A 17,960-nucleotide genomic window follows, 5' to 3' on the forward strand; every position below is an offset into this window, starting at 1 on the left:
ATGATGTATTTGATATGAAATAACAGCAATTCACATTCAAGTGGCTGATATCCCCGTAAGCCAGGGGAAAAAACTAACACAAAACAGAGAACCAAAACTAAGCAACAAACAAAAGCAAAACCACCTTTTCAGTCCTTTTAAGTCCTTTAATTCTTTCCCACACTACCTAATGTCAGTCTAAACCCAGCAGGTCTGATCTGCAATAATTACAGCCCAGGGTGACTTGACAAGGTGGCAAGCAGATTTCCAGCCCTAGCCTTCTGAAACTCTTCCACAAGTTCGCACCGGACTCGCATGCCAAGGTCCCTGTCTATCATCGCCTCTCTCTTTCCATGAACAGTTTTTCTCCACACAGGCCTTTCTCCACTGCAGTGTTTTCCAAGCCTTTCCATCTTAATGCCTTCCCATGTCTTTGCAGCTCACAGCTGGAAATCCCATTATCATTGCTTTGTAGCAATTTCTCATTTCTTTCTATTTCTATTGTTAGTTAACTGTGAAAATTATTTCCTCTTGCAGGAAAAAATGCCCATATGCTTATTTGAGCTGGAGTCCTGCTGTTCATTATTAGCCAAATGCCGTGCTGTCGTGTTTAATGCGCACCCTGAGATGTCAATACCATTTTGTCTATATGAAGGCAGAAACCCATTTGATATAATTTACGAGACCTCCTGCGGGTGAGGACCCAGTCACGTCAGGCGCCTCTCCCTTTGTAGCACATCAGCAATTAACTGAGGCTAGTGCATTTTGTTTGTATATTATCTCTGGACTTACAGTGGAGGAAAGCAGGAAGGAAAGGCATATGGGAGATATTTACAGTAGACTTACCCTTCCTGATATAATCTTTCTGAGGTGCAACATTCTGGTCTTCAAGACACTATATTCTGGCTTTGAATGCTTCAGGGAGATTTAGGCTTCTGCTTTATGGTTTCACTGTCAGAATTGTAATGTGCAGCCTGAGCGTGTCTTAAATCATTCAATTCAAAGAATAAACCAGAGTAAACCTAAACACAATGAGGATAACCAGCAAAACGTAATCTGAAGAGGTTTATCATAAATACTGAATGCCTGCCCACCGGAGGGGAGAAAGGACTCAGGAGTGTAAAGCCAATGTTCAGAAGGGCTGGGAACCTGGGAATCTGTGTACCGACCCGGCAGAAAGCTGTCCTGAGGCTGGCAGTAACCACCGGCTGCACTCAAACACCTGAGCTTCATTCTCAGCGATATATATTCCATTTGGGTAACAATTCTCTAGTTTCTGTGCCAGGCCAAGATCAGCTAGACCATTCCCTCCTGGAGTCAGCTGACACTATGCCTTTCCTATAACTCAGTCATGCAATCCCTTCTATCTCTGAAGAGTGGGAGATGCAGTCCCTTCTATCTCTGAAGAGGGGGAGACGGGCGAAGAGAAGACGGTGCTACGAATGTGGTGCTAGTTTACCCACAAAGCAGACAAAGCATGAGCCTACGGAGGTGGCGGGAGTCCAGCAAAGTAAGGACTGTGTATCTCAAAGACTGTATTGAAGTAAGCATTACGGGAAGCACTGGAACTTCGTTGTTTCCCCTTACGTTTATTTTACAGTTTAATCTTTTACTTGTATTTATGTATGAGAAGGGACCTGACCGTATTTCAGTGCTTAGGGACCACTTATGAACCTTTTATGAACCTGACATAGTCACACTGGGTCCCACTTACGACACGTCTTTTACAAGGAGTGTTTTATGGCTGTTATTTTAATACATGCTCACAAGTCTCGCTTTGCTGTGTTTTTTTTGTGTGTATTAATGAATATTGTTATTTTATGCAGTCACTCTGCTGTATCATATATGTAATTTCTCCAGAGCCCTTCACAAATTCCCAATATTGTGCCAACTGAAGTTGACTTCCTGAACATCCTCTCATGGTAATCCCCTAATTCAAACCTGGTGAGATTCTGCAGCATTGAACTTGATTTTACTTCTGTTTATCCCCGTGTTTTCTCTCCCCAGTAGTTGTGATTGAAACCATACACCATTCTGCTGTTGCAAGTCATCTCCTCGCATGTATCTTCTGTCATACTGCATGTTTATCTGTGAGCTGCTGCCCAGAGAGACTAGGGGTCCAATACAAGTAACTCATTGAAATATTGAAGAGGAATCCAATCCATTTGAAGAAAGAGTAATGTCCCTCTCTTCATGAAATGTGCATTGATTTATGATGATATGGAAACACTGGCATGTTTTGAAAACTTAAATACCAAGAAAAAAACAAATAAAGCAAGCCTCAAAAAACTTTTACGTGAGTCCTAAAAGATTTCTTTTTGTATAGGATACTGAATGATTTTTCCCTTCACCCATACACACACAATATAACCCAAAGTGTGGAAATAAAGAGAATCAACTCACAGGCTGTCCAGGCTCATCTCCCCCGAGGATTCTGAAGCCAAATCCAGACTGCATCCTGCGAAGGTGAACATCCAGCTCCTTGTAATCCGGACCTGGCATAGAGGAGACCCCACTGAGTGATGAGTCCTGCCTCCCCCCAACCCGCGAGGGACTGAACACGCCGATGAGATGGATTAATTTTGTGGGTGTGATCAATGAGAGTGCCGTTAGAGTCGGTGAAAAGCACAGAGGATAAGAAAAAAATATATGGTAACAAAAAAGTAGGTATTCCAAAATTAGGTAGTCTCTGGACTAGCACTGACCAGCCAAGGGCATTACTAGCGTATTGCCATAGGCAGAAAGAGCACACACATTTTCTGAGCGAAAAGAAAAATCAATGCCTCCGTAATTCTTCATCTTCCTGAAAGGATTGAGATGGCCCTCAAGAAGATTGGCTGTCACTTTGGCGATGTTACTCTGACTAGAACAATTGTTTTAGAAGTATGAGAGAACAGATGGCAACGCCCTGGAAATACCTGGTAAAGGACTACTTAGTAATTTACTAGTAGCTGTTTATGACTTGATGTGTCCCATTTAGTGTGTGTAGGGGAGGGGGATGTAAACTTACACCTCATAGAAGGTGTCTCTTTTAAAATTGTTAAAGTTAGAAAATAGAAAATCTGAACTTTTCTCTATTGAGGTTTGGGTGAAGTTTTGATTTTCTGACAAACTCCTTTAGGTTTTTCATAACTCAGGGACAGAAATTTGCCTGGGTCTAAGTGAACTCTTATCCCCCGAACATTTTAAAATGTGGAAGCCACTAGTGGATTCACTACTGACTCTGTAAACATATTCAAAATAAACTAGACAAGGGATATTTTTCTGTAGTTAGCTGAAAGAACAGAAATGTACTTAAAAATAAGCTGGGAAACTCTTGTCATTTTTTTTTCCAACCCTAGAATAAACTAAAACCATAAGAAATATTTTAACTTTTTAAAGAGAATATGATTTAAATATGATTTAACCTTACCCCCAGCCCCTGGCCCTTTGAACCTTCCCCAGGGGCAAATATCTCAATCATGACGGGGCTGTGTATACTTTCAAGGCCACTGTTAGGATGTTAATCAATGATTAGCAACTTTGGGGAATGCTTATTAATGCCATCCTTTGCTTAAGAAGTATTTAGTGATCTTTGGGCCTTAATGGTTTAAAGGAGGTATTAGAACTGATAGATGCAAGTATTAAGTTAAATTCTCCTTGCTTAAGCAGGATGGTTTTGGAAATTGGGATGGGATTTCAGAGGAGAATCCTCATGAGACAGGAAGCTTATGTCTGAGCCATCTGGGTATACAGTAATAGCCATAGTTGAGAGAGACACTCAATAAGTGATGGCCACGCAAATCTTTTCCAGACTCTACAGTAAGTGGAGCTGCTGAAGTGATGCAGTAAACAGAGCACAACAGAGCAGGGCTTGCCTTTGTGCCCTCCAACCTGAGCAAAGCATTTCCAGTGATATGTGAAAGGCAAGTCACTCACTTCTGAAATGTAGGCATAAGCTGATTGTGTGTCTAGTGTTCTCAAGGAAAAAAAAAAGCTGAATCAGCCATATAAGTACATATGTATATATGTCCAAGTCACATCGTCCAAGACTCTATGACTTTCGTGCCCTTTTAGGACCAGATGCATGTATAACCAAAGTCTTTCCCATTCAGTGACGAATATAAAACTCGAAGAATAACCAACTGGATTTCCACATCCATTAGTCATCCTTTATGAATTGTATAATCATTCATATTTTAAAGGTACGACAACTTAGAAAAATTCAGTTCCTCTTAAACACTTTGTTAGAGTTGAGTGGTAAAAGGAGAATGAAAACTTTGCCCTACACTCTACAAGTCTCAACTGACTTTTGAACTCAGTTTATTCCGAGGTCTACAACATTATATATGAAATCACATATTGGGGTGTGTGCTAAACCTTCAGGACTCTGGAGGCAAGTGGAGCAGCCCTACAGAGTCATGGCAGGTACCTGTATTTCTCCCAACACAGGCAGAAAGGCGAGGGGAGAGGGGAGGGCGACAGATAATACCCAGTCGCCGTTCAAACCTCTAAAACTTGGTTATATGGCTGCTCCCATCAATCTCTTCTCTAGGTTCCTTTAAGCTTAGAGGACTCGAGACCATATATACGTAAAAATCACAAAGAGAGCACGATATACTTTCGACATTCAAAATGATACAGCTAGCGTATGTTTAACCAGAACCTTCCATTTACTTGTAGATAGTCTCATTTTCGCATTGCTGCTGAGTATGGTAAGTGAGAAATTGTTCCTCCAGTGGCTTCAGCACCAATCCATATTGCATGAGGAGCTCTACAAGGACTTTACCGTGTGATCCATTTTATTTGCTAAGGAAAACTTTCCCCCGAGGAAATGCTGAAATCATAACAATCCCAGTAATGGCATTTTTGAGATGTGCCAAGGTACAAGGGAGCTGTTGTGTCAGAGGATGCTGTGATTCTGGGGAGAATTGGAAAGCTTTTCCTTAATGAATGACTCAGGACTCCTTTATATTTAGGAGAAAAATATAGATCTATGTTTGCTAGTTAATTTTATTTAACTCTGAAGAACTCTTAAGATGTAAGCAGGGAATATATCCCCCCCCCCCATTCTTTGTGTGCATTTTGGTGACATTCCGATCCCCTGACTACTGCTCTGACCACTCTGATTTCAAATATAGGGTGATATATGCCAACCACGTCATCTTCACCCTCCGTTCTTCCAGGCCAAGACGGCCAGCTTCATGGCACATGTGCCCGTAGAGAGGCAAAAAGAGACCCGTTAGAGAAGTGTGCCTGCAGATGTAATTTACTTTTTATTTCTTTGTTAATTCTGAACACAGACTCAGAGGCTGCAGGGCGTGGAAACTTAAGAGAAATAGCCAACTGGAAAAAAAAGTTTGAATGATGGACTGTGCCTTAAGGCAGTTTATTTTTTTCTTTTTCTTTTTTTTTGTTATTGCTTAAGGAAAATAAGAGCTTTCAGAAAGAGAATTTTTCCTTTGTTTCTCCCTCCCTTCGCCCATCCATATGAGTCTGGCTTTAGAAAATAACTAACACTATATGCACATAGCTGGAAACATTACTTTTCTCCCTTCCTGCTTTGTTAGCTCTCTTGAAAGATTACAATGTTTCTGATACTCTCCTTTAGCTGCTCTTCTGGTCTGATGACATACTTAAAATGATTGTTATCATGCTTTATCTCTTCCCCTGTCAATGCAAGGACTTAAAGCAAAGAAATTCAAGGGCAACTCTTCACCCCACTGTTATAGAATTTAACAATCCTCACCCCTCTCTCCAGTTGGTTTGCAAACCATGCACCTGGCAGGCTGTTAGATGAAGGGGTCTGGGGGACACCTAGTGGGACCTGAGTCACTCTGGATGTCACTCAATCATGCCCCTACCAACATCCCTTTTTTTTTTCTTCTGTCTTTGTGTTCAGTCTGTATCTGTGCTCTTTTTTTCTTTTTCTTCTTCTTTTTCCTTTTCGCAGAACTGTGAGGGGTGCTCTCAGGCATTTCTTGGTGCAACTCAAGATGAGGCAGCCATTGTGAAGAAATGGACTAAGAGAGTCAGAAAACTCTTTGGACGTTGGTGTTCAATGGTTAGCCATGGCCAGTGTTGCTTGTTCCTTAGAAGCTGGGTCCTAGGATCCTCAGGAATTATGAAATAATGCATCTTAAGATCCTCGTCCCAGATGGGACTTCCCATGACCACGGTGGCAAGCTACAGAAATGGAATTTACAAGTCCTGATTAATCCTGGGCTCTCAATAATATTGAAAAAGCTACATCCAGGTGGCAGGGTAACCTCCGTCATAATAAAGAAAAGCAGAATTTCAAAAGCTGATTCTTATTTTGTACTAAGACGCCAGGAAGACTTCACATGCTATACGTACCCTTGGTCTAGCTTTTGAAAGACACGGTTCTGTGCACCGCTTCAGGAAAAAGGATGGGTGACTGAACACAACTGATTAATTTTGTGAATGGATTCAAGCTTCAAAAATGCAAAGAATGGCATTTTTATGGATTAATTTGGCACATGGAATGCTGCTGTAAACACGTCAATTAAATTTTGGTACTTGAATCCCCTTTCATGTTTTAATTAAACATAAGCACCACAGGCTTATTATCACATTTTGACACAGATAATGAATTCATTCAATTTGTCCTCTTGAAAAAGTATTAAATTTTTGGCTTTTCCTTGGAAAGCGATCTAGAAAAGACAGTACGAGGAAGGAATCAAGAATCAAAGGTGGTTATTAAATATGTCCCTGCCAAAAAAAAAAAAACCACGTCCCTGGCATCTGGATTTCCAATGCACTCTAGATACAAAATGAATTAAACAGGAATTAAGTAGTTTTTATTGATCAAATCTAACATTACCAGGTAAATAACTAACACATTCTTGTCTTAAAATAATCCCTTCTCTCTACTTTTTTCTCTTTATACCTTTGGTAATATGAATGTGGCCAGACATGTTTTAGCCATAGTAGAAGCCGTCTCCCACTCTCTGTTTGGTTCTCTTCAAATAGCCAAAGCTTTCAAATAAACTCAGATTTTCCCATCTGAAATACTCCCTTGCTCTCCCCATCCACTTCTCTCTTGAAAGAGTGGTCTCTACGGAAGCCTTCACTCTCTCTCATGTCTGACTTACTCCTGACGGTCTGCTTTCTGTTCTCTTGGCATTACTGAATTGCTCTCTTTAAGGTCTTTGATGACATCCTAATGACCAAATCCAATGGCCATTTTTTTCTTGTGATTGTTTTTCTTGTGCTTTTTCTTGTGATTCTCATTGTGATTGATTTCTGTGTCTCATTTGATACTGTCGACACACCCTTTATGACCCCTGATTTCTATTGTTTCTAACAAGAAAAGGTCTCCTTCCAGAAGGGATTTCTACTCTTGGTTTCCGTGATACGCCACACCCTAGTTTTCTTGTCTTTGGGTGGGATTGTTCATTCAAAGGTCCTGACTATGGATTCATTGCTCTTATTAACATTCTCCCTTGGTGATGGCATAATTATCTTTGTCTATCTATAATATTCCATATGCACAGCGTGTAGGAGTTGCTTAAATGTTTCTTGAATTTGTTTTAACATACTCGCCAATCTAGTGTACCTAATAAACCACAGCGTTATTCTTCTACTGAGTTTTCACTTAGCTTCATAATTACATTAGGACTTCCTACCGTCAATTTTACCTCTGTACCTAAGCACCTTCTGCAGCTAAAGTTAGTCAAATACCTTGTAATTATGATAAATTTATCCGATTCAAAATCATGACACATAATTTGATAAGGAACATTTTATAAATATGAGAAATAGTATAGGAGTTCTACGTATTTTGGATGGAGTCATAATTTTCCAAAATAGTTTCCTAACTTGTGTGGACACTGAACAAAATATTTGGATTGTTCTTTTCCTGAAAATCTGGATTGCATAGTAGTATAATACACTCAAACTACATTATAACTTTTCTCTTTCAAGTAATGTATATTTCTTGAAATGTAAAAATATCATTTTGCGCATATATCAAGGTAATGTAAGCTCTTGAGGAGTTCTTCTCTTTCTTCTTTTGTTTTTAAATAAAGTACCTTCAGAAGCTGAAATTTTCAAGAAATGTGCTTGCTGTGGCCAGGAAGCTGAGGTTTAGAATTCAAATTAAATCCTGCTTTCATTTTGCAGCTGTAATCACTAGGCCTCAGTTTTCCTCTGGTTATAGGATATTCTTCAAAATTACAAGGAGTTTACAGTCATATATTCTTATATACTAAGAATAATAATGCTTTAAACATTTTCAGACCAAGCTAAACAAATACTTTAGGCATTATTTGGGGACACAATGCTAAGCAGCATCTCCCGTATTTTCTACATATCCAAAAAAAATGACATGGAAACTTACAGAATGAAATGATCTCAAGCACATATATTCTCCAAGGGGTGTTAGAACATGCTGAGATGGATAATGAGCTGTCGTCATGGAAACACTCTAGAGATGTGTGCTGTGAGCCCACAGACCTGAAACAGTACTATTGTTATGAAACGTTCTTTTCTACAATTGTTTCAGTGTTCTCACTTTCCATCCAGTGGTCTAACCTGCTGTTCAAAGCACTTCCTAAGAGTAAGAAAATATGAATATTCCTTTACCTCCTTCATTTCCATAACATTAAATATTTCAGTCCAAACCAAATTAATAACTATTTTCAGAATAATTAGGTCAAAATTTTTCTTTTAAGTAAATTAATTTATTATAGCTAAAAACTCTTAAACTTGAAACTACGCTATTCTAACTTAAAATACTATTGAAATGTAGCACTTTATAATTGGCATGGTTTAAAAAAATTAAATTGATACAGGTATTTACTTGATGTGAAAAGAATTTCATTCTACATTAGCAATATTTTTAATAAGTCCTCGGAAATGTCTAAATTTCAAATCTCTTGAGATACTCTAGCTTCTTATTTCTATTTATCTAGTCCAGTGCTGTCCAAAATAAACAAAATGGAAGTTACACTGGTGATTTAAACATTTCTATTGACCACATTTTAAAAAGCAAAAAGAAATAGGTACAATCAATTTTAATAATATACATTTAACCTAATATATCCAAAATTATATTATTTAAGCATTAATCAATATTAAAAAATAATTAATGAGATATTATACATTTCTCTTTTTTTTTTGTACTAAGCTTTTGAAATCTGGTGTGGATTTACGCACGTCTTACAGCACATCCAAATTCAGAGTGGCCACATTTCAAGCGCCTAATAGCCACATGTGTCTAGAAACTTCTGTATTGGCTAGTGTGGATTTAGTCAATCTGGTGGCTTTCTTTGCTACCTGGCTTTCAATCTAATCTTTTACTAAAGCATTTTATGAAAGAACTTAATGAATATGACTATTTTCCTTTGTCTTTTGCTTGTCTGTTTCCTTGGCAGCCATCAGGCCAAACGTGGTGAGCCTTGCCCTCTACCTTAAATATGTGCTTGTGCGGGGTGAGTGAAATTAACATGGTGATTATATACTAATTAACTGACGCTACCCAGAAGAATGATTTGTTACACAGAATGGAAGACGTTGCATTCACAGGACTGTGAGTACTGAAGAATACTTGCCAGAGGAATCCATTCGAAAACTGGTCCTTGGTGGCACTTGTTCTGGATGGGAAAATGGGGAATTAAAATTGAAATTCGTTTACGGCATTTTAAAATTCATCTTTACTTTTGTTTGGTTTCAATTAGAACTCGCTCCCATTCTTGTTCTCGCGTTTAATGATTTGTTTTTTCTCTAAAATCTATGGAAGTTAGTGGACAGATTTACCTGGTTTTATGTACATGAATATGTCTGTAAATGTATTTCTTTCACATGCAGGCAAATATCTGAATTCTTGTAGATCAGAATGGAAAAAGAGATCATTATTTCCAAACATTAAGCTCTGATTCTCATTATAAGAATGCTTATTTGAAAGTAAAGTCAATCCAGAGCCCCAAATATACACACAATAAATAAAGGTCTTTGAAATCATGTTAGGATATTGTGCCACCAAACACTGAAAAGTGAAAACTTCAATCAATGATTATGTTGATTTACGTACACCAGTCCAAATATTTTGACACTTACAATTATTTGGATAGTTGAAGTTATGTATAAGTAGTTGAGTAAAATTGGTCTATATTAGCAACAGGGATCCTTCATGAGAACTATGATGTCATCTATGCTACAAATAACATAAAAGTTTACGGACGTGAGTGTAAAATACTATACATATTCCATAATATATGTATGAAGTACTAAGAAAATAATGGGTATTTTATCATTAAACTTAAAAACTTAAAAGAAGACCAAATTCTGATTGCTTTCTTACTGAGCTTTGTTTGCTTTGAATAAAGAGTTCTATACTATTCAACACAAAAAATGAAATAGAAGCCTCTTGAGGGCGATAATGAGGCTGTTCCCCAGGGTATCCTGCACAGCTAGCCTCACTCATGAGGAGAATGAGACTCCCTTCCAGGCGATCTGTCTTTTCACAGTAAATTAGTTTTCCAGCAGAATTGTTATTTTTTTTAAGAACCTCCATGTTTACTGTGACTGCTTAGGATTATGAATTGAGAAATATCGTTTCATCATAAAGATGGAGCTGTAACAGGGATGGAAGATTGCTCCCTTCTAAACATTTCCATTAGTTGTAAAGGTGACACTTTACATGATCATAATCTCACTAGGACCTACTTGCCATCAGCAATTAGACTCAGTTTACTGCAGCCCCGATGGCCTCATTTTTATTCATGGAAGTACTCTGGGTTACACTGTCAACTTGTGCTACCACCAAAATGCTTTGACAAACTAAATAACTTTCAATCAAGGACTGATTTTAGAGTTTACTTCTCACATTTCCACCCCGTTTTATCCCCTGTCTGATTCCCGGAGCATTAAGTTTTAAACTACTGAATGAAATAAATTTATAAGCTATCGGATTGAATCTAATTTCTAAAATACATGGGAAAAACGTGTCTCCAACCTAACTTTTATTTCACTATCTTTATTTATTTATTTATTTATTTTTTTTTTTGCGGTACGCGGGCCTCTCACTGCTGTGGCCTCTCCCGTTGTGGAGTACAGGCTCTGGACGCGCAGGCTCAGCGGTCATGGCTCACTGGCCCAGCCACTCCACGGCACGTGGGATCTTCCTGGACCGGGGCACGAACCCGTGTCCCCTGCATCGGCAGGCGGACTCTCAACCACTGTGCCACCAGGGAAGCCCCACTATCTTTATTACTTAGCGATTTCTTTCTCTACTAAAATGAACTACTAGAAATATAATACCCTAGTTATTTACAAAGCTACTCAAAAATACTTCTTTTTTTTTTTTGTAGTATGCGGGCCTCTCACTGTTGTGGCCTCTCCCGTTGCGGAGCACAGGCTCCGGACGCGTAGGCTCAGCGGCCATGGCTCACGGGCCCAGGCGCTCCGTGGCATGTGGGATCTTCCCGGACCGGGGCACGAACCCGTGTCCCCTGCATCGGCAGGCGGACTCTCAACCACTGCGCCACCAGGGAAGCCCTCAAAAATACTATTTTTGAAATTAGATTTCCAAATTAAAATTTACATTTGAAAAATGGCAAACAAACTTAACTGGACCTACTGATCTCTTTTTCAAGATACTATAACTGCAAAGTGACGCATAATGTGATGTATCAGAAACTCTGACTGAAAGGCAATTTTTTTTTCACAGATCAAACCATAACATAAATTATACTCAAGACAGCAATAACGGTTTTCCTGAACAAGGTACAGGAAATTAACCTTCATAGTACAGTTGAGGACATTTTAACTGATAATGTTATTAAAATTTTCTGGTCTTTTTATGATTTTGATATTAAAGTCACTGATAAAAATGTCTTAACATTTACATATCATCTTATTTTGATTTTTCACTAAAATAAAATAGTGCTCCAGAGAACATCTGCGGGTAGTACTGGGCCACCCACAGGCCACTGGACTCCAACAGTGTCCAAGCACATTTGGCCAGGGCTTGATCTAGCAGCGTTCAGATGTGTAGATGTTCTCCTAGAAGCCAAGGCAGCCTTTCATGATCACTGAATAGCTGCGCAGCCATGAATTGATCAAAACCTTCCCTAAACCTATTGATGTTTCCAGCTTGACTGTATTGAGTATTTAACCACAAGGGCAAAGGAGAATGGAGAAAGGAAGGCTCGAACAGAAGCTTCACAGCTCTGGTTCTGAGCCCAGTGCATCTACCATATGTGTTATGGTTCCCACCACCAGTCTCCATTTAGAGCCTCGAGCGCTGTGCTGCAGTGTACGGTATTTTTACACCACCCCAGCTTCCCAAATAGCTCTGCCGTTAGGATGGGAGACAGTGCAAACTACAACTCTTGCTCACTAATAACAAGGAAAGAGCAGCAGAAAAAACAGATGGTTTAGAAATACCACCACCCATTTGGGATAAGTTATGAATTATATGCACATTACAATACCGAACAATGAAAGAATTCCACAATGAACAACAAAAGCGCAGGATAAAGGCCACAGACGTGACAAACACAATGGTCCATTTCTGATCAGCTATCACTTATAATTTCATTTCAAATATAGGATTAAAAACAGTCTTGTTCCTCCATTATGCTCTTTAACTGGCCTGTGGTTACTCTTGATTACCACCTTTGGTACAATACTCATTGCTTATTATGGGTTAATGCTTCCTAATTTCTCAAAAGAAAGACTGATTGTGTGAGCTCATTTTGAAGAAATTCCAGAGGAATTTCTGTTCTAAAGAGGTCCTACCAGAAGGCACATTATGCCATATGGATCCCTGACACTTTTATGATCTACATTTGAGTGATGTCTTACTGCAAAGGAGTTTGGACATGTTGTACTTCATAAATTGTTTATTCATAATAACCAAGGTTCAATGTGAAGAAAAAAAAGTTTGGACAACCTCAGTCATAATTCAACTTGGGTTCATACCAAGGGACAGAATCATTAGGGAAGAGTTTCAGGGAACAAGGATTTTTCTTCTCTGTCTCTTTTGGTTTTCATCAGCTTGTCTGCTCCAGCTTCTGAGGCTGCAGTGGGGAGTATGCCCAAGAAATGGCCCCATGAGCTGAGGTGACAAGATAAAACTTTAGAATAAGTCTGACTTAAAGAAAAGTGAAGCAGCAGGACACGGCCCTCATTCCTAAATGATCAAGTTCCTTAGCATGATCAAAACTTTATTTTGTAAGATTCCAAAGTAAGCCATACTCATTTTCTCTGGGAAACACTTTGTATTGCCTGTTTGGCATTAAAAAGAGGAGCCAGGATAGCCATTTTTTCCGCAGTTATGTGCGTACAGTCTTCCTTAGGAGCAGAAGGACAGACAAAATTAACTCCCTTTTGGTCCTGTGATTATTGTGATGAATCTGATTTGTTCTCTGTGATAAGAATAAGAATTTCTCTTCACTTAAATGAGTAAGGCCTCACTGCCATACATTTTCTACTTAGTTTGCCATGCTCTAGACTTGCACATCTGTATGGTTTTCTGGGTATGGAAGGAGCTCACTGGGTGTTTGGCTACCAAAACAAGTTACCACATACATCTTTACCTGAAATTAGGGATAAAACATGTACGGACAAAAACTCAGGGAGCCAAACAAATTAGCTTGAAAGAAATTATTTATCTGAGTAGGCTTTAAAATTTGTATTCAAATTTAGATGTATGCTTTTCTTGGACAGTAACGATGTCTATCTCTTTAACAGACTACGTAGTAAACGGAAGTCATATCAAATGAGGACAGTCTGGAGCGTGAAAGGGGAGCTAGTAATTATGCCAGGACAATGCAGAGCAGGACTGTCTCAGGCAAACTGGCAATAAGTAGTCTTACGGGTAAGTAGGCCACTATAAAATGTTTCCTATCATATCAGACATATGTGGATGAAGCAATGATGCAATCACATATAGAGAAAGAATGGCAGGAGGAGATAGGAGGACGGAAAGCAGTGAGGGCCTTTAGAAATAGTCTTTTCCCCCCAGTGTTAGAAATGGTGTACGGAGCCCAACAGTTAAAATGTTAGCATACAAACCCAGACAATTCAAGCCTTTCCTCTTGTAACTGCAAAGAAAATTAGTCTTTCTTGCATGAGATTTATGGGAAAAGGAGGAATAAAAAATACCATGGCTTGGGCTTCCCTGGTGGCGCAGTGGTTGAGAGTCCACCTGCTGATGCAGGGGACATGGGTTCGCGCCCTGGTCCGGGAAGATCCCACACGCCGCGGAGCGGCTGGGCTCCATAACAGGAGAGGCCACAGCAGTGAGAGGCCCGCGTACCGCAAAAAAAAAAAAAAAATACCATGGCTTATCTCATTACACAAATGTGGGTATTTTTCTCTGCTTTCAATTTTAAAAAATCCATGTAACGGAAACAGCAAGAAGTCAATTATCAACAGAGGCTATTACACAAAGGAAAGTGAGATTTATCTAAAAGTACTGGATAGCGATGAGGGTGGGTAGATTTTTGCTATTTTCTGGAAATTGCTGGTAATGATAATAGGGTCATGTTAGTTGAATAACTAACATGGAAACCCAGAAACGCCACTGGTCAAAATTTCTTTGTGGACTATTTAGGCATGGTTCTTCTATTATGTATACAAGCTTTAAGCTTAGGTGGAATGAAGTTAATCTGGAAAAACTTTCTTTTTGCGTGGAGCTCTCCAATAAGAACTAATGAGATTTTTGATAATTAAAAGATATTTAAGGGCTTCCCTGGTGGCGCAGTGGTTGAGAGTCCACCTGCCAATGCAGGGGACACGGGTTCGTGCCCCGGTCCGGGAGGATCCCGCATGCCGCGGAGCGGCTGGGCCCGTGAGCCGTGGCCGCTGGGCTTGCGCGTCCGGAGCCTGTGCTCCGCAATGGGAGAGGCCGCAGCAGTGAGAGGCCCGCGTACAGAAAAAAAAAAAAAAAAGATATTTAACACAAGACATTCTCCTGAATAAATATCAATTTTGCACATGGAACGAGAAACTATGGGTCTAATTGTCTAATTATATTTAAACTATTGTCTATATTTACTGCACATTTTGCTTGTTAAAATACTGATATTATTTGCTCTGTTATATAATACAATGTCATTCAGGAATTGCTTTCCTAGGTTTTTTGTCCCCAGTTTCACTGTAAGCTTCATGTGAGCAGAGATTATGCCTCATGATTTTTCTCTTGTGGAGCGCGCAGCAGAGTCTAGACACATACTGTTTCATACATTCTTGTTAATTGATGTGGAGCCTGAAGACGCCACTTCTGGGCACTCTGCCTGATGCTCTGAAGTCAGAGGCATTGCCTTGCCTGCTGGGTGGAAGAATCTTCTTCCTCTCAAGTCCCATGTCATCATAAGAAGATCTTATGAAGACAGGAGGTGTTTCTAGCCTTCCCCTCGTAAGCTTGTACTTGCCATGTTCTGTTTCCTGTGGTTCTAGTATCCTACAGTTGTCTTTGTTTAAAATCACAGCATCTTTTTTTCAGGAATACATCTTTATTAAGATGTCCTGTACATGCGTATTAAAATGTCAGCATAATCTAATTACGAGCCAAATGAGGCACAGCATCATTTACATCATTTGATAAATTTCCATCATTTGCAGGGGACTAGTGATTTGAATCCAAATACTTCTTGACAGCCTGGATATAACAAACATTCTGTAGCTCTGTATAGCAGAAGCTTGTGGGTGGAGGTACATTCTTTTATTTGGTTACTGCAACCCAGTTTTGAACGTGGATGCAAAAATTCTGTTCAGCATTAGACCTAGCTGTAAAGGAGGATACCATGAGATCACTACAGGTCAGGGAAAATGTCGAAGGACTTGGTTTAGACAGCTTTGGTTAGGATTCCCTTCCGTACTTTCTGTGGTCCCACTATTTTTTCTCCAAGGAAAAAGTTTGGGGACACAGAATAAATAGAGCCAAAGCTAAATGTTATGCATGTAATTCAAAAGAATAAGAATAGAGTGGTTCACAAAATTTCAAATATGGGTCTTTTGTTTACATGCATGCATTTCACGGTCATTAAAAGAAAACCCTATCTGAAGATGATGAGAAATAGATTGAGCTTTCCCTCCATTCATCACAAAACATTCTTTTTGAGCATTGCTCTGAAACTTTAAATGAGAGAATGAAACTTTTTCCACACTTGGAAACAGGTTGTATATAGAGGGCAAAGGTCTGTTCTGTTCTATCAAGACCCTGGCACGTGAAACTGAGAAAAACAGACTGAACCGATTAGCTATCCAGAGATTAGAGAAAGCGGTGCCGTGTTTTTTTGGCTTCCTTGTCTTCAGGGCAGAGTTTTTCTTACCTTGACATGACTTCTGTGTTTCATTCACACTCCATTTAGTGTCATGAAATAACAGGATAGAAAGAGAAGGATGGGAAAGGAAATGAGCTTGCCCTCTTTTGGCTCCTAAGAGTCGTGACCCTGAAAACATTTTCGTGACCTTAGAAACATTAGAGAGAGCTGAGAAAGCAAGAAGTAGGGGCGGGGGGTTGTGAGATGAGAGAGGCAGCCGCAGAGCACATGCAGGGCTCCGCGGGCAGTCAGGATTTTGTTGTTCAAGTGGCTTAGGACGCAAAGCAAAGGGGGTACAGAGCTCCCAGAGGAGGACTGATAAAGAAAGTCGTGGGAGGTTAAGGCAGATTGGTTTGCTAGGTTTGTTACAGGTGAGGAGCGGAAGGGCAATGAAGAGAAGGAGCATTGCAGGGGCTGGCTAAAGAAATCGGAATTCGTTTAGGGTTGAAAAGAAGGTCATGCACAATTCCTGCTCACAAACTGAGGACACAACAGCATCAGACACCATAGAGAAAAGACGGAATAAATACCAACATTGCCTTTGTCCTGAATAATAAAGCCTTGCATTGGTCAGGAAACAGCAAAAGGATGGGAACAAATGACTAATGAAGGGACAAAAACAGGAGGAAGCATCTCTTGACGCTCCCTACAGGTAACCACAAAATTCAACAAGCCAAGGACAGGAGGATGATATATTCCACCTTCTGAGTTAGAACTTCACCTGTATCCTGATCTCTACTTGTTTATATTTATTCTTCTTGTCTCCCAGTTAAATTCGTGAGAGCAGGACATTTTACTCAACTTTGGTATCTTCCCATGGTACTGAGGGCCAAGTGGGTATTCAATAAATACTTGGTTATCGAAGCAGAAAAGGTATTAAGAACCGTGCTGAAATCTTGTCAAGTTTTTTCAGTATAATGACCATTAATACCCTGAATTCATACCCTGTATTATACAGTGAAAAATGCCTACTTCGTTCTAATTCTATCACAGCAAAAACATTCTAACTGTACAGCCCTTTAAAGACATTTCAGTCGTTCTGCCAGAAGGAGAAGAATCAAATACAGCAGGCCTGACATAGCCAATTATTTTTATAAAGTGGCAGAGGGGCGGGGTGGTGGAGGTTTATTTTGATAAAGATGATTTCTCAATGGCCTGCTGTCCTAACAAGTTTATCAACCAAAATTACTTTTACAGAGAGTTGTAGAGGATGGGCAAAGGGATATGTCTACTTTTCCCCTTACCAGCTGGGGGTGTAATTCTCAGCCCCTGGGCTCATCAAAGAGTAAGCAGATTTGAGATCCTCTGAGATAACACACAACTTAAAACTTGCTATTCATGCTTCAGATGATAAAGTTGGAAAGAAGACACTGGCGGAACACCAAAACAAAGGAAATCAGCAGACCGTAAATGGGAGCGCCCGGAACCAAACCCTTCTCACTAGGCTAATTTTTTCAATCCATTACTCAAGTTCATATTGTACTGTGTATTTTCCTCATATATTGTACATTCATGCCGTTTGGATTCCTGTCCTCTAACATTCAAAAGAGATGACCTGTGAGATGGTGGAAAGAGGCACAATGAATGTATATGCAATAATAAAAAGCTCTGTTTTCTAACATTTATAAAGCGCAATGAAATAATTTTAGAAGAACTTCAAATAGGATGACAAGTGCCTACACGATATTTGACGAGTTAACTTTCAAA

The 17,960-nt window shown here is 39.6% G+C and overlaps 1 protein-coding gene and 1 long non-coding RNA gene across 3 annotated transcripts in view; one reads left to right on the plus strand and one right to left on the minus strand.

The window, feature by feature from the left end:
* MAGI2 (membrane associated guanylate kinase, WW and PDZ domain containing 2) overlaps positions 1–17,960 on the minus strand; it is a 1,339,714-nt gene that overhangs the window by 157,492 nt on the left and 1,164,262 nt on the right. The window contains exons 13-14 of the mRNA XM_033862934.2: positions 9,534–9,575; positions 2,383–2,474 (exon numbers count right to left, since the gene is read on the minus strand). Coding sequence (XP_033718825.2) covers positions 2,383–2,474; positions 9,534–9,575 — 134 coding nt within the window. The remainder of the gene's footprint in view (positions 1–2,382; positions 2,475–9,533; positions 9,576–17,960) is intronic.
* LOC141279517 (uncharacterized) lies at positions 9,357–17,650 on the plus strand. Of its 2 annotated transcripts, none has more exons than XR_012333896.1 (3): positions 9,357–9,373; positions 13,678–13,804; positions 17,601–17,650. It is a non-coding gene; the product is annotated as an uncharacterized lncRNA (long non-coding RNA). The 2 variants fall into 2 exon arrangements; XR_012333897.1 differs by lacking the exon at positions 9,357–9,373 and adding an exon at positions 11,647–11,706.

This window comes from Tursiops truncatus, chromosome 9, assembly GCF_011762595.2.
Source record: "Tursiops truncatus isolate mTurTru1 chromosome 9, mTurTru1.mat.Y, whole genome shotgun sequence".
Lineage (NCBI taxonomy): Eukaryota > Metazoa > Chordata > Mammalia > Artiodactyla > Delphinidae > Tursiops > Tursiops truncatus.